General features: G+C 38.9%; 1 protein-coding gene across 14 annotated transcripts in view; it reads right to left on the reverse strand.

Annotated features, from left to right (window-relative positions):
* The window catches only part of SUGCT (succinyl-CoA:glutarate-CoA transferase), a 483091-nt gene that overhangs the window by 239929 nt on the left and 221055 nt on the right, over positions 1-22107 (reverse strand). For all 14 annotated transcript variants that reach the window (XR_006279193.1, XR_006279194.1, XM_043508703.1 and 11 more), the window contains one exon: positions 10075-10177. Coding sequence is in view for 12 of the 14 variants with exons in the window: in XM_043508703.1 (XP_043364638.1) it covers positions 10075-10177 (103 nt within the window). In the remaining 2 variants the exon portion in view is untranslated. The remainder of the gene's footprint in view (positions 1-10074; positions 10178-22107) is intronic.

Here is a 22107-nt window from a genome sequence, read left to right on the forward strand (position 1 = left end):
TGTACTATTATTTTGGTTAGGGATGTGATTTTTTTTAAAAAAAAAAAACAGAACAGGTAAATCAGTACATTCCCTAGTGTGGATGCAGCTATACCTCTATAAAGATCCCTTATCGCCAGTATATCTTATTTTCCTAAATTTACAGGAATAAGCTATCCCAGTATAAACACCATAATATCAGTAAAAAGAAAAGGAGTACTTGTGGCACCTTAGAGACTAACAAATTTATTAGAGCATAAGCTTTCGTGAGCTACAGCTCACTTCATCGGATGCATTTGGTGGAAAAAACAGAGGAGAGATTTATATACACACACACAGAGAACATGAAACAATGGGTTTATCATACACACTGTAAGGAGAGTGATCACTTAAAATAAGCCATCACCAACAGCAGGGGGGGGAAGGAGGAAAACCTTTCATGGTGACAAGCAAGGTAGGCTAATTCCAGCAGTTAACAAGAATATCAGAGGAACAGTGGGGGGTGGGGTGGGAGGGAGAAATACCATGGGGAAATAGTTTTACTTTGTGTAATGACTCATCCATTCCCAGTCTCTATTCAAGCCTAAGTTAATTGTATCCAGTTTGCAAATTAATTCCAATTCAGCAGTCTCTCGTTGGAGTCTGTTTTTGAAGCTTTTTTGTTGAAGTATAGCCACTCTTAGGTCTGTGATCGAGTGACCAGAGAGATTGAAGTGTTCTCCAACTGGTTTTTGAATGTTATAATTCTTGACGTCTGATTTGTGTCCATTCACTCTTTTACATAGAGACTGTCCAGTTTGGCCAATGTACATGGCAGAGGGGCATTGCTGGCACATGATGGCATATATCACATTGGTAGATGCGCAGGTGAACGAGCCTCTGATAGTGTGGCTGATGTGATTAGGCCCTATGATGGTATCCCCTGAATAGATATGTGGACAGAGTTGGCAACGGGCTTTGTTGCAAGGATAGGTTCCTGGGTTAGTGGTTCTGTTGTGTGGTTGCTGGTGAGTATTTGCTTCAGATTGGGGGGCTGTCTGTAAGCAAGGACTGGTCTGTCTCCCAAGATCTGAGAGAGCGATGGCTCGTCCTTCAGGATAGGTTGTAGATCCTTGATGATGCGTTGGAGAGGTTTTAGTTGGGGGCTGAAGGTGATGGCTAGTGGCGTTCTGTTGTTTTCTTTGTTGGGCCTGTCCTGTAGTAGGTGACTTCTGGGTACTCTTCTGGCTCTGTCAATCTGTTTCTTCACTTCAGCAGGTGGGTATTGTAGTTGTAGGATTTCCATCCCACCATCAACCTCAGCCTGGACCAGTCCACAGAAGAGATCCACTTCCTGGACACTACGGTGCTAATAAGCGATGGTCACATAAACACCACCCTATATCGGAAACCTACTGACCGCTATTCCTACCTACATGCCTCTAGCTTTCATCCAGATCATACCACTCGATCCATTGTCTACAGCCAAGCGCTACCATATAACCGCATTTGCTCCAACCCCTCAGACAGAGACAAACACCTACAAGATCTCTATCATGCATTCCTACAACTACAATACCCACCTGCTGAAGTGAAGAAACAGATTGACAGAGCCAGAAGAGTACCCAGAAGTCACCTACTACAGGACAGGCCCAACAAAGAAAACAACAGAACGCCACTAGCCATCACCTTCAGCCCCCAACTAAAACCTCTCCAACGCATCATCAAGGATCTACAACCTATCCTGAAGGACGAGCCATCGCTCTCTCAGATCTTGGGAGACAGACCAGTCCTTGCTTACAGACAGCCCCCCAATCTGAAGCAAATACTCACCAGCAACCACACACCACACAACAGAACCACTAACCCAGGAACCTATCCTTGCAACAAAGCCCGTTGCCAACTCTGTCCACATATCTATTCAGGGGATACCATCATAGGGCCTAATCACATCAGCCACACTATCAGAGGCTCCTTCACCTGCGCATCTACCAATGTGATATATGCCATCATGTGCCAGCAATGCCCCTCTGCCATGTACATTGGCCAAACTGGACAGTCTCTACGTAAAAGAATGAATGGACACAAATCAGACGTCAAGAATTATAACATTCAAAAACCAGTTGGAGAACACTTCAATCTCTCTGGTCACTCGATCACAGACCTAAGAGTGGCTATACTTCAACAAAAAAGCTTCAAAAACAGACTCCAACGAGAGACTGCTGAATTGGAATTAATTTGCAAACTGGATACAATTAACTTAGGCTTGAATAGAGACTGGGAATGGATGAGTCATTACACAAAGTAAAACTATTTCCCCATGGTATTTCTCCCTCCCACCCCACCCCCCACTGTTCCTCTGATATTCTTGTTAACTGCTGGAATTAGCCTACCTTGCTTGTCACCATGAAAGGTTTTCCTCCTTCCCCCCCCTGCTGTTGGTGATGGCTTATTTTAAGTGATCACTCTCCTTACAGTGTGTATGATAAACCCATTGTTTCATGTTCTCTGTGTGTGTGTATATAAATCTCTCCTCTGTTTTTTCCACCAAATGCATCCGATGAAGTGAGCTGTAGCTCACGAAAGCTTATGCTCTAATAAATTTGTTAGTCTCTAAGGTGCCACAAGTACTCCTTTTCTTTTTGCGAATACAGACTAACACGGCTGCTACTCTGAAACCCATAATATCAGTATAACACCATCCACATTAGGGGGTTGTAAAACTTTAATTACTCCAGTTTCAAACCGATTTAGTTAAAGGAGTACAAAAACTGTGTGCAGACCAGCCCTTTTTCCCAGAGAAGCAGCCCAGGCTATCTATCTTCACAGGAAATTCCTGAACACAGTCTGACACTGAAATTAAGAAATTCAAAAACAAGTCAAAACTCAACTAGTTTCCTGAAATCATATATTGAAAATTGGCTTTGAGCATCCGAAGCTTTTGCCTTTGATATCTGTGCAGACTCTTTCTATCCTAATTTCACTTAATTCAGTTTAGATACATGTCTACTTCATTGTGATATTTTGAAAATGAAAGATCAACAACCTTCTTAGGCTGATAAGTAATGTACGTATTACTTTCCACAACTTTTAGGGGAAAGAGTACACAACAAATGAAGAAAAATATTATCTTCAATTGAAATTGCTGAGGAAATTTAAGTTGGCAAAATATTAGCTCTCAAGCTAAAATCTGATCAGGACGTTACTACTATTATTATTAAAAACTGCCTCAGGATCTTTAGTAACCAAAAGGGCACGCAACTATGAATGTATAATACAAGCAAATGACTGCATCCAGCAGCACAGTGTCTACCACCATTACGCAGTGGCACTGGTTCAGTACAGACTTTGTGGGAAGAATGCCATGTACAGAACCACCAGTACCAACTCCTCCAAGCACTTAGATATACCTTAGAAGACAGACCAAGGACAACCCCGCTTACCTTGCAAAATGTGATGGGATTACAATGTAATAATTTAAGCATATGTATTCTTACGTATAATGAAACCCATATTCACCAATTTTGATAAACTGAAATTCTTGGGGTAATTACAGCTCAGTTATGACTCCAAATTTGCACTGTATCCAACAATGAAAACGCCAGTCAGGTTAACATGCTGTTAGGAACTTCAAAGAAATTACACACCAGCAAGCACTGTTCCTTGAAAGCTCAATGGCATGGTCTTCAGTGCATTTCAAGATTGCAGGACCTTAAGTACAGACTCTTTGAAACTGACTGGCATCACTTTACTGAGCTCCAGGATTAGTGAACCAGTGTGCAACCTCTCTAAAGAGAGAAACCAACCAAAGGGCTTTGAAAAAGCTGTGTCGTGAATTGCTAATGCTGGAGCATAGTGAAGAAAGACAACTGAAGTTTTGAAAAAATCAGTGAGAAGCTTCTCACTAGGCTCCTGAACTGAGAACCCATAATGCAACTTTTTTGAAAACGTCCTTGCAGGCTCCCTCTTTAATTTCAAAACCAGTTCACTGGAAGGTTTTTGGCACTTCTCAGAGATCTTTTGATAGTTATGCTTGAAATAAATGTTGTTGATTTTTTAGGAAATTTATGATCTTCATAAAATGGAAGTCTATAATAGAAGGGATTGCTCTTCATAACACATGTAGGCATATGTATTACTAACATACACACACACACACTTTTCAGTAACAGTGTCCTGTGACACTTTTGTATTTTTATGTCTGACTTTGTAAGCAAGTAATTTTTAATTTGTAAATTTGTAAGCAAGTAATTTGTAAGCAAGTGAAATTTGGGGTACACAAGACAAATCAGACTCCCAAAAGGGATACAGTAGCCACTGTCCTAGAGTGTGCAGTAACCATAGTTTTGTTTCAAGGAGAGTTTTATAATTCTGAAATCCCTTTGGTTTCAGAACAGAAAGAAAACAAAAAATTCAAATTTTTCCACAAACATACATTCTGGAAAAAAATTGCATTTTTGATCAATCAAAATGTTTCATTTTGACAAAATTTAAAGTGTTCATTTGGATTTCAACTGTTGATATCATACTTCCTAGTGTTAAAAATTGAAATGAAAAGTCATTTTGAAATGGAAAACAAACATTTCATTTTGAAAACTGTCTAAATGGAATGTTTCAATCATATTGAAAGATGTGGGGCATTTTCTCCAATTTTCACTTCAAAACAATTTTTTTTTAAAGGCAACATGTACTCACAAAATGCTTTGCTTTTTCTGGAAAAACATTCCATTGGAAAATTTACAACCAGGTCCAATACTTAAAGAGATAAATGCAAAATTTAATTCCTCTCTTTCACTTCTCTACTAGAAATTACTTCCAGAAACACTGTACAACCTAAAGGCCTTCATCAACTGTTCGTCAGTCGCAGGAACCGCTTTATGTAACGAATTCTCTGCAGTATTATAGACAAGAATATAATTTCACTTGACTTGAATAACCCTTAGTGGACTGCAAAACTGTTTCAGTAAATATTAACCACTGAAGTGATTCAAAACATGGTTCTTAAAGTGCATCACTTTAAAAAAAAAACCAACTAAACACATTAAAATACATTTTGTTTCTTGAGTTGCTTTTTGTGATCAGAACTTGAATTGTGGAAGCTTTTACCAGATGCTAGGAAATTTTTGCCAGGACGTGTTCAAATGAAATGATTTACAGAATATGATATAGTCTAGAGATTAATAAAGCCCACCAATTTCACAGGCTTTCACAAATAATAAGATGAAAACATCAGATAATTTCCAACTATCAAATATTTCAATTCTTAACTTTCTGTTTTTGAGGCATATTCAGCAGAATGGCTAAAGGAACTGTATTAGTCTTCTGGGACAGGAAAAATAAGGTTTCTGTAAAAACGTTAAATTAATTTTTATAGTGATGCAAAGTCAAGAAAGGGTTGTTAAGGGATGGCCTTCTGCCACAGGGTGGAGTTTTGTTTTGGTATCCTTTTAGAGCTTGCAGGTGTTTGGCATGAGCTGAAATCAGAGCCAGCTGTGATATTTCAACTCTGATATTTCCCTCCCAATACTTCTCAGAAGTGATGCATCAGGATGATGTCTTACACCTGATGTACTCAACTTGTGTGGTATGTCTGTAACTGTTCTGCTAAAAAATACCATTTCAGGACTTTCATTTTTATTTTCTGCTCACAGCATTGATATGATAAAATGCATCAAGGAGTGTGGTTTTAAACATTAGCTACCAAATTATTAAATTGTCCATAATGCAGCCATCTTATTCTTTTTTTAAATTTCTGCCAGCCATTTGGAAACAACAATGGCATTGTACGATGACTGTAAAAGACAGAACACCTAAAGAAAAAAGTAAGAAGAATACTTTCATTCCCCTTACTTAATAGCCACAGATCTTTATGCTTTCATGGCCTATCTGCAGTATGGTGCATACCTGCTTTTGTTTTGTTTTATCTTTTGGAGGAATTTGAATGGTTTCTGTTAAAAAATACATATTCTCTTTTAAGTTTGTATTGTTTGAAAAACCTCAAACCACATTGTATTTCATACACATGTTCCCAAGGGTATGTTAAATAGGACCACACTGAGGTCATCCAGTAAATTTTTAAAACTGTTAAAGAATTCTTTTAATGTACTGTATGATCTTGGCCTGATTAAAAGAACATATTTTAGAAAAAGTCTGAATATAAAACGTTGCAAGCAGATAGCCTATAAAGTATCTTTATAGGACCTTCTATAAGGATACTTTTCTCTCTTTCTCTCTCCTTCTCATTTTTTAAGGAAAACAGTTGTCCCACTAGCAGGTTAAGAATGTTTTCTTAATTACTGTATCAGTGACCCTAAAAGAGCAAATGCCTGTCTCTCAACCCTTTTAACCTCTGTCTCCCTCCCCTTCATAAAGACACTGATTGACTTAGCAGTGAAAATGCCTGCAGTATTCATTTTAACACCACAAATGAATAAAAGATTATAATCAGTTGGGAAAAGGTAGACAACATTTCATTCCATTCATGGAAAAAATGTATCACCTGGCAATCCAGCTTAGTCAAAAACTTTATTTTTTTGGCAGCTCAGTTAGAGTATGATTGAAGCTGTTAATGATGTTAACAAAACGTTCCAGGGTCAGACAAGTTGTTTCAATCTGAGTTTACAAAAGAAATTATATGGGCCCTTTTTGACCCCCAGGGTTCCATGGTGGGTGAAAGATTCACACCTATAGTTGATTAAATTGTATCACCCTTTTAGACTTGCTTCCCTTTCCCTTCAGTCTTGCTTCCATTCCTCTTCAGTTTTACCCCATGTGCTTGGTCTTTGGCTGTTAAAGGCCTTGTGGTGCACCGTAAAGCATTTTGCAGCATTGCTAACAGCTGTGCTGTTTGATGGTTGTTGACATGCAATACATTGTGATGCCTCAGTCACTAGTGGTGTGAGCCCACATCTTATGACTGCTGCTTTATATTATGAATGCCAAAAAACTGATGATGATTAGGAAACAATCGGGATGAAAATTAATGAAATTGTTTCAAGACATAATGTTGTTGAATATATTATATTATATTATATTATATAATATTATATTTCTAGTAAAAGACAGCCAGGGGAAGAACCTTCATAGCATGTGGATTCCAACGGTATCCTGGTTAGAGGTAAAGAAAAGTCTATCCACATCAAAAAGCCACTGGTTTGGGTATCGCTTTTGGTTCTCTACAAGGCAAAGCTAGTGGAATTTAAAAATGTTAGCTGATTGTGGTAAATCATTGAGTTTGAAATCCTACTGCCTTTGTCTACACTTAGGGCTAAGTGGTGTTTAAAAATGTGTTTATTAATGAAAGTTAGCTAACATCTCCTAAATACAGATTTTCCTAGTCTAGACAGATCTTGAGAGAAGATGAACAAAAAAGAATTCTTCCATTATTTCAGTGATCACGACGTCCTTATACTGTACATCATTAAAAGTGGGACAAGCTTTACATATCTGATACTTTGACTATGATTATGGTATGGTCTTGTTGGGAAATATCTTCTATTCCTGTTACAAATGGATTTGGGAGTGTTGGGGATATTTGGGTTACAGAACCTGAGCAATTGGTGGATTTTCTGTTCTACCCAGACCCAGTCCACTGTAGTGCTTTTTGTAGTACAGAAAGTGAATTGACAAGATGGTCTATGAAAGGGTAAAGTTGTTGTTGAAGAGTGAGAATGTGTATAGCATATTGCTGGTTTATGCAGACATGCGAATGCTGATGATGAAACCCAAGGACAGTGATTGGATGCACGTGTGAAAAATGGCATCCCAGAATAAAGGGATAGATGCACATTCATTAACTTTTTCCTTGAACTGGCCCTAAACTGCTGAGTCCAAGTCATTTTTGAGACACTGGATTGGGAAGGGCAACGGAGGACCCATCTACAGATGTTTGGAGTACTTTCCACAAAAATATAAAGTGCAATTACAAATGTAAACAAAATATCCAACACAAATGGAAGACTGAGTTTACTGCTCTCTGCATTGGTCCTTTCTCTTAGATTCACCTCTGAGAGAGATGATGATGTAGAAAGTATATCTAACCCAGTGATGTGATGCTAATATTTCAAAAAGGGATTCTAGCACACATTTCTTCCCATAACTATACAATAAACCCTGAGTTCCAGGGAAAAGGGGCTATTCACTTTGTTTTCCTATTTGAGCACAAGTATTTTCTCAGAACTATAAAACAGGAAGAGAGACAACGTCACTTACTAAACAAACCCATTAAGCTGCACTTCACTAGAAATGCTTACATTTTGTTCCCAAAAAGTGATGAGAACAGAGTGTTAGTGTAATATTGAATTCAGAGAAGCATGTGGAAGGAACACGATTTTTCAGGAAGTTCTATGAGGGAAGTTGGGAATAAGCATGCTCCTTAATGGGAAAACAATTTGAAAAAACCTGGCAATTGGTGCAAGTTGGTCCATTTCAAAGGCAAAGGCATCATTATGTGTCTCATGGTAGAGATGATTTAACAGTATCCAGAGGGACAGCAAACTTTGTCAGAAGCAGGCAAACTATCACAGTCCTCCCTTCAATTTGGTATGCAGTTTTCAGCAGGGGCACTTTAGTGATACTTTCCCCCCTCACCTCCCTTTCAACACATCATTGTTTTAACCACTAAAAAATCCTCTCTCTCATATCGTCATTGACTTTTTTTAATTTTGTGGCCCATTGAACAAAAAGTGCAGGATCTCCTTTTCAGTATCACCCTATGTATAACTCCCCAAACCAACTAACCCCTGAGTAAAATAAAGCCTTCTGCAATGGAGTGTACAAAATCTAAGCTTAATCCCTGTGAAAATTATGAAGTGAGAAAGTTGGCCAGGTTATCCTCCACAGGCAAAGTCAGCATGGTGCTACCTCATTTCAAGGAATAACAGTGCATTAATCTACCAAAACTTCCATTCGTATGCAGCAGTAGCTTTATAAATGCAGGCCCTTGGTATACAATAAATGTGTTCCTTTATCACACGTTCCTTTTCTGTTTTTATTCTCAGGTTTCAGAGTAGCAGCCGTGTTAGTCTGTATTCGCAAAAAGAAAAGGAGTACCGGTTAGTCTCTAAGGTGCCACCGGTACTCCTTTTCTTTTTGTTTTTATTCTGGTGCACAGTCTTGGTATATACTGGTGCACAGCAGATACTACATATAGAACAGATTCATTTATTTCAGTCATCAATTCTATTTACAATTTTTAGTGATGCATTGTGATTCCTTGAACACTCTCATTCCTTTATCAGATATTTGATTCAGAGGATGTTCACTGTGCATATATTTGCACTCAAGTAGATGTATAGTCTTTACGGAATAGGTTTATTCCAGCAACAGAAATTCATTTAAATGAGATTCACTGAGTAGCAGAATAGGTGCAAAATATAGCCTGTTAACTTTGTTTGAGACAGCTGGTTGAGCTGGCGAGAGAACAATCAACCCAACAAGCTCCAATGGGAAAATCAGCGCAGTGCCCAGCTTTCATATGTTTATGGGCATAAGAAGGTAAAAACATTTTAACCAAATGTATGGTATCTGTTATGAATAAAGAAACATTCAACTTTGTGAAATACTAAAAACAAAAGACAAATTCCTCTTAGTTCTTGCGAGTTCCTAGCCAAGAAAAGGCTCAAAATATTTCTGCATCCTAATTTTATTCAACTGTATTCAAAGTTGGATAATTTTTATCAATATACTTTGTAGTTACACCTGCTATAAAGACAAAGATGATTGCTTGCGAGAGTGAAGAATTATTTTCCGCACTGCAGTATTTGCGTAGAAAAATGTTACGGATTCTTGTCCTCCTGTCCTCTGAACGGTTTCAGAGTAGTCCTCTGAAGAATCAGATATTGACCACTGATGAGAGCAAGATACTGTACAAGACTTGATGTACCAACGGCCTGATGCAATATGGAAAAGGCTATATTTCCAAATGTACAATCCATTTTAGGGTCATCAGTTAATGATTGTTGTAATCATACCATGTTACTAGCCTCATACTCAACACAAATGACTTGAATCACATTTTTATAGGTAGTTGAAAGCTGGTGTGGAGGAAAGCAATTGTTATTTGAATATTTGTAAAACATGTCACTAATGTATCACAAAGGCTCTGTGAGAACTGACCTGAGGATCCAAGAATACTTGCTGCATACTGTTGATTGGACCATATGGAACACCACTACCTTCAAAGAGTTCAAGCCATTTGGTGGTCATTTTTTCTGAAAACCTAGGAACAAACAAGGAGCATGTGGTTTAAACTCTCCGTTTCAGATTCCAAAGAATGCAGAGCAACCCCCCCCCCCACTAACTTCTTCCCAGGCAGTCAATAATACAACAAAAATGTGCTGCATGTGTTCTTTGGAAATGCAAAGACTACGCCTTAGGGCAAAGATCATGGTTAAACTGACTTATAATTCTATCTGATTGTCTGATGCAATCCAGCAATGATGCAAACCAAAATTATCAACATTTCCAAATATGGATCAATGGGTTTCCTTGAGTCCTTAATTACAGTAATGTGCTTCACATTTTATTTATTTATTTAATAACAAAAGAATAGACATGATGTGGGTAAGAGTCTAATGTATGAAAGTGTCCTATTTTTGATCATAAAGATCACTGATTTAAAGCAGTACAATGTTTTTCCTCCATTACATTTGAAACATATGTCAGACTTAACAAAACACAATTGTTGGTCAGATAACAACATCAACTACATATTTATTTGCTGTATGATTATATAATCTGTTCTCAGGACATCCGGTTGAGCATATGTGTGCTCTGCTTATCCTGTGTAATCCAAAATTCCAAGTCTTTTTATACCATTTGTAAAGCTTAGCTCATTTCCTTGAAAGCATTCAATTTTCAGCGAGTCGGAAGTCCTTCTCTCTACCGTATTTCCCTCTTGAGATACTTGCATCCTATTTCCATAAGTGCAATTCTATTTCTGGTCTGCGAGGCAGAGTTACCATCATCCAGACAGCACAAACGGTCCTGAAGCAAAGGCAGTAACTAGCAAGTATAAGATGATACTTTCTATTGGTTTCTGGATTTCTGAAGCAGAAATGAACTGACATGGATTCCACCTCCTAAATTTCCTTAAGATACATAACATGATAGTCTGCCAAGATATTGGTCAGGTTTAAAACCATTGAGGGGGGGCAATTGGCATAGTAGATTCAAACACACATTCAAACACACACACAAAGGAACTGACATGTTGTATATTTCCTGTTTAAGTTTTCCTGCATAACTGGCATTCTCTATTTCACCATTTCCAAGTTCTTGAAGTCTAATAACAACATTAACAACATTTAATTTTAGTTCAAGAATGCACTGTTCCCAAATATCTCTGGATGTCTAATAAAAATGTTAAAACAAATATTAAATACAAATGCAATAGACACACAACTATATCGGAGTCAAAGGGACCCTATGGATAACTTGTACACACTACTTGTATTTTCATGTATAGTTTGTAACTGGCTGCAAAGTATTTTGTGATACTTGGGTCTGAAAATGCTAGGGAGATAAACTATGCTGCAAAGTTCTGTATTGCATATTGTAAAGGTGCCTATCCTAGCTTCACTTATAGTTCTCTTTTCTGTACAGGGGTTTTACCCAATTTTCATGAAGTAAATTTAATTTATACTACAGGCTATGATAATTATCCAACAATAAGGTGAAATTCACCCTAGTGCACAAGGCATTTGCATTTCAAAGCAGTGAGACAAAAGAGTTCTTCAAGATGTTTTGTTCCTATGGGTATTTCATGCCAGAATCTGCCTGGGCCCATTCTCATTTAATGGGAGATACTGTCAACAGTGTCCATACTTGCACCCTACACATCATCCTCATTTTCATTCTCTGGTACAAGGGTATATAGGGAGGGATGGACCCACCACCACTCCAGTTCCTTCTCAACCATGAAGCCTTCTGGGGAAATCTAGGTTTCTTTCTGGGAAGTTCAGTCAATCTCATGGTTTGATAAATGGGCAGGACCATTGAGCTGTTTGAGACTTGCTGTATTTCCTTTTTTTCACAGGTGTGTAGCTGCCAAGGTATTGAGCAGTCTTTGGGGAGAGTAGAGGGATCCATCCAGGAACCATTGAAGAGTTTCAACCCCTCAAAGGGAAAGTCCTCCACAGTTGTTTTGTATTTCCCAGGGAAGGCTGGAGGATTGCAGCCAAGATACTCAATGCATGGACTATAGTGGTAGCCACAGAGGGCAAAGCTGTGACAGCAATGCTGAGTGAGGCCTGAAGGAAAGCCTTGACAATCGCCTGGCCTTCTGTGATGAGATCCTGAAACTGCTCCCTATGGTCCTGTGGCAGATGCTGAGAAAACATGAAATAATTTGTAAAGTCATATTTTCCCATTGAGGCATAACAGCTGGCCACCATGAATTGCAGAGCAGCTGAAAAGTAGTTTTTGCTGCCAAGAAAGTCTATGCATTTAAGTTGCCTGTTAGAATGGACTGATCAAGACCAATACTGTCTAGTTCTTACATTAATTGCACTGATGACCAAAGAGTTAGAGGTAGGATGGGAGAAAGGATACTCTGAACCCTTGGAAAGAATATAGTATTTTTTTATCAGTCTGCTTACAAGTGAGTGGTATGGTCGCTGGTATTTGCCACACCAAAGAGGCTAGTACTAACGGACATTGAAGGGCAAAGCAATCTTCTTCAGGGGGAAAGTATGTAAAATGTCCAGCAAACAATGTTGATCTCCTCCAACAGGACCCATAAGAATTTGAGGCCTTGAAACGTCTTGAATCATCCCATAGGATGGTGGGGTGTGTGGGTAGGCACTACAGCCTCATCCGGTGAGGAACAGGATTTATACAATAGTGGTGTCTCCTCCTCTGTGTCCAGCTCCTGCTGTTACGGAGGTTCTTCCTGTGGAAGGTGGCCCACTGGCAGTGGCTGCTGTTCTTGACCGGACCTCTTGCATGAGAGCACACTGTATAACTGTTCTCAGAGAGGTCCCATGGGTTCCAAAAAGCCCACTGTACTGGGCCATAAGGAACAAGGCAGGACCCCAGGGAGCCCTTTCCAGGGTTGATGGGCCAGTTGTCTGCTGGTGGTCTCTTCCTCAAGACACATCTCAAGGAAGGGAGACTAGAAGAGAAAGATGGTGGAAACACATGTGTATGGACACATCTGAGTCAGAGGAGGTATCCAGTGGCAGAGCAAGAGGCATCAGTACCAGGGGTCACATCACTACTGGAAGCCAGGGAAGGACCAGTAACTGAACAGTTTCCAGTGGTCAAGTCTTTGTAGAAGGATGAGTAGGATCAGAGTATAAATCAGATCCAGAGGGTAAGCTGGTATTGGTGGGAAATCCCTCTTGGTACCCCTCAAGAGAGAATTCATGCTCTTCCAGATTTGGAGATCCTCCTGAGCCAGGAACCTGGATGGGAGTGAGGAATCTGGATACTGTTGCGAGGTACTGGGGACGGTAAGAAGGGAGGTCCATATGCTCTTTATTGTGATCTGAGAAGGATGATACTGAGGATAATTACTTTAAGACCTTGGACTTGGAGGAATCCTTGTGTTTAAAAGGCTCCAGTTCTGGTACTGATGCCGGTGCTGCATGACGTTGCTTGCCAGGAGGCATCTCGGTGTGTTGCATGTTGGGATCTTTTCTGGTGGTACTGTGAACACAGTTCCAGAGAAGATAGATGCCTCAGTGATATCAATACTGGGATGTGAGAACTCCTTGTTTCTGATCAGGAGAGTGACTTTCTTCTTCTCTTGGTCTCTATTTCTGGAGACCGTGGTCTCTTCTTTTAGATGGTCTCAAAGAATCTGAGCGCCCCCAGGGTCTTTGCTTAATGGAGTTGGGGCTGGTGCAGTACCAGCGCACTCTGAGCAGTGGAGGCTTGAGAATGAGGGGCCCGAACCCCATGGGTCTCAGAGAATGCGCCATCAGCAGCAGTTTCAATCTGTCCCCTTTCTGGATCTGCTTCTGAATTCACTTGCAGTTAGAGAAGACATGGATCTCTCCAAGACAGCCAAGGCAGTTGGAATGCCTGTTGCTGAAGGGGAAGGATCTGTGGCAAATCTGGCAGGGTATGAATTCCAAGGTCTTGGGCATAACTTGCTAGGAAAAGCTGGAGATGGAGAGGGCTGAATGGAATGTAGGCCCAAACAAACAAAAAAAGGATGGGGGGAGCACAAAGTTGTGCTAAATTCAATAGAAAAATAACAGTAAAATGAAACTATAGCAAAGAAATCAAAAATAAAAAAAATAAGAAAGAAAAGTCAAATAAAAAGAAAGCTGCGTAGCTACCTAGAGGACACAATGACCCTTTGTCTCAAGCCGCAGGCAGTTGAGAAGGAACTGGAGCAGCAGCAACTTCACTCCTCCCTACATAGCCTTATACCAGAGCACAAGGATGTGTAGATAGCAGACCTGTGGATACGGCTGACAAAATCTCCGATCAAGTGTGCACAGGTGCACGCACATCCTCACAAGCAGCACTTCTGGGGGCAATAACTTGAAGAAGAATGCTAGTGCATAGGCCTTGTGTTGGCCTTCTGCAGAGGAGGAAATTTCACCATTAGTGAATATGTTTAACAAAATCATAATGCTAGAAACTGAGAAGTAGTAATACAACAACTACTACTAATAATAAACAACAACAGAACTAATTTGTGGTCATGGGATAGAAATATTAAACCCGTATCACATGGTTAGCTGAAACCATCTATTCTCAAGCACAATGTTTGATACAACTATTTTAATTATATAATTTGATTAATACTAAAGTAACTTCCTGGCAAAGATTTGCTTAGGAACATAGGTGCAGGCATAATGAATCTGACTCTTAATCCACCCAGTTCAGTATCCCCCTGACAATATCCAGAACCAAATGTTTTAGAGCAAGAAACCCCACAACAGAGAGATGTGGGGAATCTCTCCCCCCTTGATGGTCACATACTAATCCCTAACAGAAATTGATTTAAGCTCTGATGTATGGGAAGAAGAAGAAGAAGAACTGGGAAGGCAAACGCTGCATTTGGAAGACTCAAAAACATCTGGCAACTCAAAAATATCTCCCTCAAGACAAAACTGAATGTGTACAAAGCAATTGTCATTGCCATCACAACATATAATAGTGAGACATGGCAACTTACCAAGAAAGATACACAAAAGCTGGATGCATTTCATCACAAATGTCGGAGAAGAATATTGGGAATAAAATATAGAGATAGGAAGATGAATGAAGAAAAATTTCTGGACAAGGTACCCTCTCACAAATAATCTACAAAAGAAGACACCAGTGGCTGGGACATGTGCTGAGAATGGAAAAAGAATGCTTACCAAATACTGCCCTTGAATGGAAGCCAAAAATGCAAGAAGAAAGAGAGGAAGACTGTGAATAACATGGAAATGAACAGTTCTGAATGACATCAAGCACGACAACATGAAATGGGAAGATTTGGAGAGAAGGGCAGTTGACAGGCAAGGATGGCAAATGTGGGTAGCCCAATGTGCAGCAAAGTACAGGATGGACTTGTCTAAGATATGGTTTTATCTCCCTTCCAATATTCTTTTTTGTTTTAAACTATTCTAAACCTGCATTTTTTTATATCCACATAAATGTCCAATCTCTCTTTGAATCTTACTACGTTCTTGGCCTCAAAGACATCCTGTGGCACTGAGTTCTGCAGTCTAATTACACATTGTAGGTATTCACTGAGTTTTCCACAATGATGCAGGTCCCTGACCTGAACTGATACAGTTAATTTAGAGCTGTGTAAAGTGTATGAGTAGTTCACAATTTCCCCTCTAATGGCATTACTTTGCCTTTATCAACATTGTTTTGATTTGCCATTGTGCTGCCCATTCACCTAGTTCAAGTGTCTCTGAAGTTCCTCACAGTCCCTCTCTGGTCTTGAGTAACCTAAATAATGTGAGTCATCTGCAAATGTTCCTCCTTCCCTTTCCAGATCATTCATAAATATATTAAACAATACAAGATACAGTATGAAAGCTTGGTGCACCCTGCTGCTAACCTTTTGCCAAAATGAAAACTGATAATTTAACACTGCTCTTTGCTTTCTCTCACCTAACCAATTTCCAATCTATTACAATACATGCCCTGTCTTCTTCTGCCTACTTAGATTTTTTTTTTAGCACCCTCTTGGGTGAGGAATCCTGTCAAAGGCTTTTTGAAAGCCTAAGTAAATTATGTCAAACAGTTCTACTGTACCCACTACTTTTTTTGACACATTCAAAGAATTATAATAGATTAGTGAGAATTACGGTTCTTTACAGAAACTGTGCTGATTAGACCCTATTGTATTGTTGTCTTCAAGGTGTTTTATTATTCTATTTTTAATTACTGTTTCAATCGATTTACTTTGTACAAATGTAAGATTACTGGTCTGCAATCTCACAGATGACACCTAGAGCCTTTTTTAAAATATACACAACATTTGCTACCCTTCAATCCTCTAGTACAGCAGCTGTTTTAATGAGTGTCCGTATATTTGCTAGTACTTTAGCCACTTCCCACTTCAGCACCTTTATAAGTCATGGCCTAATGCCTAATTGCACTTTAAATTAACAGTTTTCCAACACTACTACTTCTGACACTTAATCTCTGCTAGTGCCTCATCTTTATGATCAGGAAAAAGTTCGATAGTGCCGATCTTCCTAAAATCCTTTGTGGTGAAGATTGATGCAAAGAAATTTAGCTTCTCAGAAATGTCCCTATCTTCTTTAATTACTCCTGTTAGCCTTTGGTGATCCAGTGGACCCGATGATTATTTCACAGGCTTCCAGCTTCTGATGTACTTCAGGAATTTCTTGCTGTTCTTGCTAACAAAATGAATATAGATGTGCCCCACAGTAAAACACGGATGATTATTGAATGAAAAGGATACTCTGAAATTGGAGTCCTTTCAACAACAGTGTCAATTACTTAAGGCTACATAAACATTATACTCCCATGGCAAATCTGATTAATTTTCAAGACAAGTACATTCATCATCATTGGAGTTACACAAGTGATCTTGATTATTCTGTGAAGTAAATGCCTGTCAATTTTAAAACATACTCCCTGGGCTGCAGGCCCTCCAGCAGCAATGGGAGGAGGCCTTTAGATTTTAATATTTTTCAATGCCTTTTCCTGTCCAGCACCATAGGAGAACTTATTGAAATTTTGTGAAAAACAAAAGGGGCAGTCTTTTAAAAACATATAGCTTAAAAAAAGAAAATCTCATTTTGATCATGGTCTTGATCTTTTTATTTATTTTTTGTGGGGGCTGAGAGAAGTCTTAAAAGCATTAAATTCAATCAGTCAGAGATGTACCATCTCTACATTCCATCATCCCTAAAGGAAACATCCATCATTTTCGCCTGCAGTTGAAGCTCTTGACCTAAATCTGATGTGGGATATCTTCCTATATCTGTGCTGAAAAGCAGTAAAAGCATATTTTTATTAAATACACAGAGGGAAAACTGTTTAAAATAATGGTCCATATTCAGCCTACCAAAGCAAGAATATACAAACTACTTTGTCCTCAGATTTCAGAGTGGTAGCTGTGTTAGTCTGTATCAGCAAAAATAACGAGGAGTCCTTGTGGCACCTTAGAGACTAACAAATTTATTTGGGCATAAGCTTTTGTGGGTTAGAACATACTTTATCAGATGCTTGGAGTGAAAATACAGGAGCAGGTATAAATTACATGAAAGGATGGGGATTGCTTTACCAAGTGTGAGGTCAGTCTAATGAGATAAATCAATTAACAGCAGGATACCAAGGGAGAAAAATAAGTGATAAGAGAGTGATCCATTACAGACAGTTGACAAGAAGATGTGAGTAACAATAGGGAGAAATTAGTATTGGGGAAATTAACTTAATTTCTTAATTTCTTGAATTGAGATGGTTGATGTTGAAAGTGCTGAATACTACACAATACAATTTTGAGATAACAGAAAACTAATGCTTTCTCCATCAGGAGCCCAGGGCTGTGAAATTCTCTCCCCACAAAGGTACTTCTGTGGCAATCTTCAGAATTATGTGCAAGATTTTTTTTTCCTTTGCACCATTTAAAAAAATATTTTTTCTCTTTGTTGTATGGTTTTGTATTGTTTGTTGGGGTCCCCGACTTAGTATAAACTCCAATTTATTAATATTTGCCAAATTACAGTTTTCATTTTTTTTTTTTTTGCTATTGGTTTTATTATTCGGGCACCCAAACTGTTTGAAAATGGGCACCAAAAAATTAAGCAATGATGAATTAATCTCTCTGGTTTCTAAGAGGAAAAAATGGCACTCATGAAACACAAATTACTCAAAACAATGGTCTTCATCAGTAATTAAAAGAGCCAGCGACACAGTAGACTATAACATTGTACTGAGTAGTGCTGCAGTTCTGAAATGTGATTGTGAAGGTAAACCCATCCTTTGCACCTGGGCAGAGTCTCACTGACTTTAAATAGCACTTGGTGTGGATATCAAGGGTTGCCTACACAACTCGGACCACAGGAATGGTGTCTTATTGTATATTTAGAGAGAGTTTTTTTTAAAAATGCTTGTTCTGCCTTCAGATATGCGCACACTTCAGCTGAAATCAATAGGAGTCAGTGCCTATTAGTAAGAGTGTGAATGGGGATCAGAGCACAATCTGGCCATTAGGAATTATCTGTAAAGGTATTTTTGATCCATTATTGTCAATCATTTCCCTGTATTTGGACACTTCTGAAAAAAGTGGAATTTTTTGTTTTATTTTATTACATATTAGGGCTGTGAAGCGAAAGAATACCATTTATTTAAACAGTTTTGGATGTTTTCTACATTTTAAAATATATTGATTTCAATTACAACTCAGAATACAAAATGTACAGTGCTCACTTTATATTTATTTTTGATTACAAGTATTTGCACTGTAAAAAACAAAAACAAAAAACGAAATAGTATTAGGGGCTAGCCATGTTAGTCTGCATCCACAGAAGCAACACAGAGTCCGGTGACACCTTAAAGACTAACAGATTTATTTGGGCATAAGCTTTCGTGGGTAAAAAACCCACTTCAGAGTTTTTCAATTCACCTAATACAAATACTGCAGTGTAATCTCTTTATCATGAAAGTTGAACTTACAAATGTAGAATTATGTACAAAAAAACTTGAGTTCAAAAATAAAACTATGTAGTCCACTCAGTCCTACTTCTTGTACAGCTCGAACAAGTTTGTTTACATTCGCAGGAGATAATGCTGCCTGTTTCTTGTTTACAATTATCACCTGAAAGTGAGAACAGATGTTCTCATGGCACTGTGGTAGCCAGCGTTGCAAGATATTTACGTGCCAGATACACTAAAGATTTATATGTCCTTTGATACTTCAGCCACCATTCCAGAGGACATGCTTCCATGCTGATGACGAGTTCAGTTCAATAACAATCCAAAGGAGTGCAGCCCGATGCATGATCATTTTCATCATCTGAGTCAGATTCACCAGCAGAAGGTTGATTTTCTTTTTTGGTGGTTTGGGTTCTGTAGTTTCCGCATTGGACTGTTGCTCTTTTAAGACTTTTGAAAGCATGTTCCACACCTCGTCCCTCTCAGATTTTGGAAGATACTTCAGATTCTTAAACCTTGGGTCGAGTGCTGTAGCTATTTTTACAAATCTAACATTGGTACCATCTTTGCATTTGGCTAATCTGCAGTGAAAGTGTTTTTAAAACGAACAACATGTGCTGGGTTATTATTTGAAACTGCTATAACATAAAATATATGGCAGAATGCAGGTAAAACAGAGAAGGAGATATACAATTCACGACCCCCCAAGAAGTTCAGTCACAAATTATTTAACACATTATTTTTTTGAAGCATAACCTTTGGCATGGTGGTAGAAGTATGAAGGGGCATACAAATGTGCAGCATATGTTGCATGTAAATACCTTGTAATGCTGGCTACAAAAGTGCAATGCGAACACCTGTTCTCACTTTTAGGTGACATTGTAAATAAGAAGCAGTCAGCAGTATCTCCCATAAATGTAAACAAACTTGTTTCTCTTAGCAATTGGCTGAACAAGAAGTAGGCTGAGTGGACTTGTAGGCTCTAAAGTTTTACATTGTTTTGTTTTTGAGTGCAGTTATGTAAGAAAAAAAATCTACCATTTGTAAGTTTACTTTCATGATAAAGAGATTGCACGACAGTTCTTGTATGAGGTGAATTGAGAAATACTATTTCTTTTGTTTATCATTTTACAGTGCAAATATTTGTAATAAGAATAATAATATAGAGTGAGCACTGGGCACTTGGATTGTGTTGTAATTGAAATCAATATATTTGAAAATGTAGAAAAACATCCAAAAATATTTAATAAATTTCAATTGGTATTCTATTGTTTAACAGTGTGATTAAAACTGCGATAATCACGATTAATTTTTTGAGTTAATCGTGTGAGTTAACTGCAATTAATTGACAGCCCTGTGTAGCAGGGTGCTGGTGCAAAAAGCACCTAATTAGCCCCTGCTCAGCCAGCTCCAATCAAGAGAAATAGATTGGGGCTGGTGGAACAGGCCTGATGCCTGGCCTGGGGATTGGCCCCACCTGCGGGCCTGACAAGCCAGCAGCTATAAGGGCTGGGAGCCAGTATAAAGGGAGTAGCCGGGGGAATGGTCAGGCTCCTGGCTGCAGGCTGACTGCTAGCCAAAGAGGGAACTAAACCTGTAAGCCTTGTAAATAGCTCAACACTGGTAGTGGGAGAACTGTGTATTTAAATAAAGCCATGGGTGCTGCATAACTGGAAGCCTCTCTGAGCGTTATTGGAGCAGTCAGCGAGCCCCAGGAGGAGGGGATGGCACTTCCAGGGCAGAGGACCTGTCACACCCTATTATATATATTTTCTTTTTACAAGGACACCATCATGTAACATTAGTCTGTGGTAAGGAGCCTAGGATGCAGGCTCTTCTGAATCCCAGGGCCTAACAACTAAAGGCGAAAGAAAGAAAGAAAGAAAGAAAGAAAGAAAGAAAGAAAGAAAGAAAGAAAGAAAGAAAGAAAGAAAGACATAGACCTCTTATTGCAGAATTTTGCAGGTCTTAACCTCACCAGAGAAGGATCCAGACTGCACTCTCTCTGGTAAGTTTTTTGGAGAAAGCTCCCAGCCCTCTCTGCATTTAATCACACACCAATTACAAAGTTTCTACAGCCAGGATATTAAAGTGCATTGTAACCTGCAGTGTTTAAAATTAAAGATATTTTAGATTAAAAAAATAATCAAAATATCCTAGTAATCTTTATGGCTTAATGGTCTAAATATGTGGAAAAAAAATAATTCCTCAGTGCAAATAACCCAACTCTCACTGCAAAATTCCTTTGATATTTGATCGCCTGTAAGTTAAAAGCTAAAGCCTGATCCAGCAGCTTTCATGCACATGTGTACTCCCACTGAACTCCTGCATTTATGTAACCATGATTATACATTTACAAATTCAATAAATACACTGGAGTAAGAAAACCGTTGCTGCTTGCAACACTGCATCCCAAGTTTATAGCCTGGACAAAAATATTCACAGTTTAGTGGTGCAGTCAATTCCTAAAACTAAAGGCAGCTCAGCCTTATATCAGTACTAACATGCACCATGATTTTTCAATCATTCACTCTGCGAGCCAATGCACAAATATTGCTTGTTTCAACACTGTACAGGAAATGTCTAAAACTCAGACTAACATTGATCAATTTGGATTATCAAACAAAAAGGATAACTTTCTTCCCCCCCCCCCCCCCCCCCCCCGCCGATGCAGTTTGTTCTTTTAAAAAAAAAAATCTCTGCTTTCCATTTATTTCTACTGAGAGTCATGAGGCAGCTTTTGCCTGGCAAATCTCTAGCCATTAAAAAGTCTTGATTTCCATCTCAATTCTTGGGCAGGCAAGGGTCAGAAGAGCTGCAGAAACACACTCAGCCCCTGGAGGTTGTAGGCTGGGCAAAGCTAGGAAATGCTCGGCTGCGCTCCTTTCTCAGCCAGTTAGGAAGCAACATCATTGCTCTGAAGAATGTGTCCTCAACCTGGGGGTTGCAAACAGGTGTCTGAAAGTCACAACCACCCTGCATCTCCCATTAATTTCTTAAATGCCTGAAAACATTTCCATTGCTATTAGGCTTTGTAAAAGCTGGCTTCTACTGTATCCA

This window comes from Dermochelys coriacea, chromosome 2 (assembly GCF_009764565.3).
Source record: "Dermochelys coriacea isolate rDerCor1 chromosome 2, rDerCor1.pri.v4, whole genome shotgun sequence".
In the NCBI taxonomy this organism is placed as follows: Eukaryota; Metazoa; Chordata; order Testudines; family Dermochelyidae; genus Dermochelys; species Dermochelys coriacea.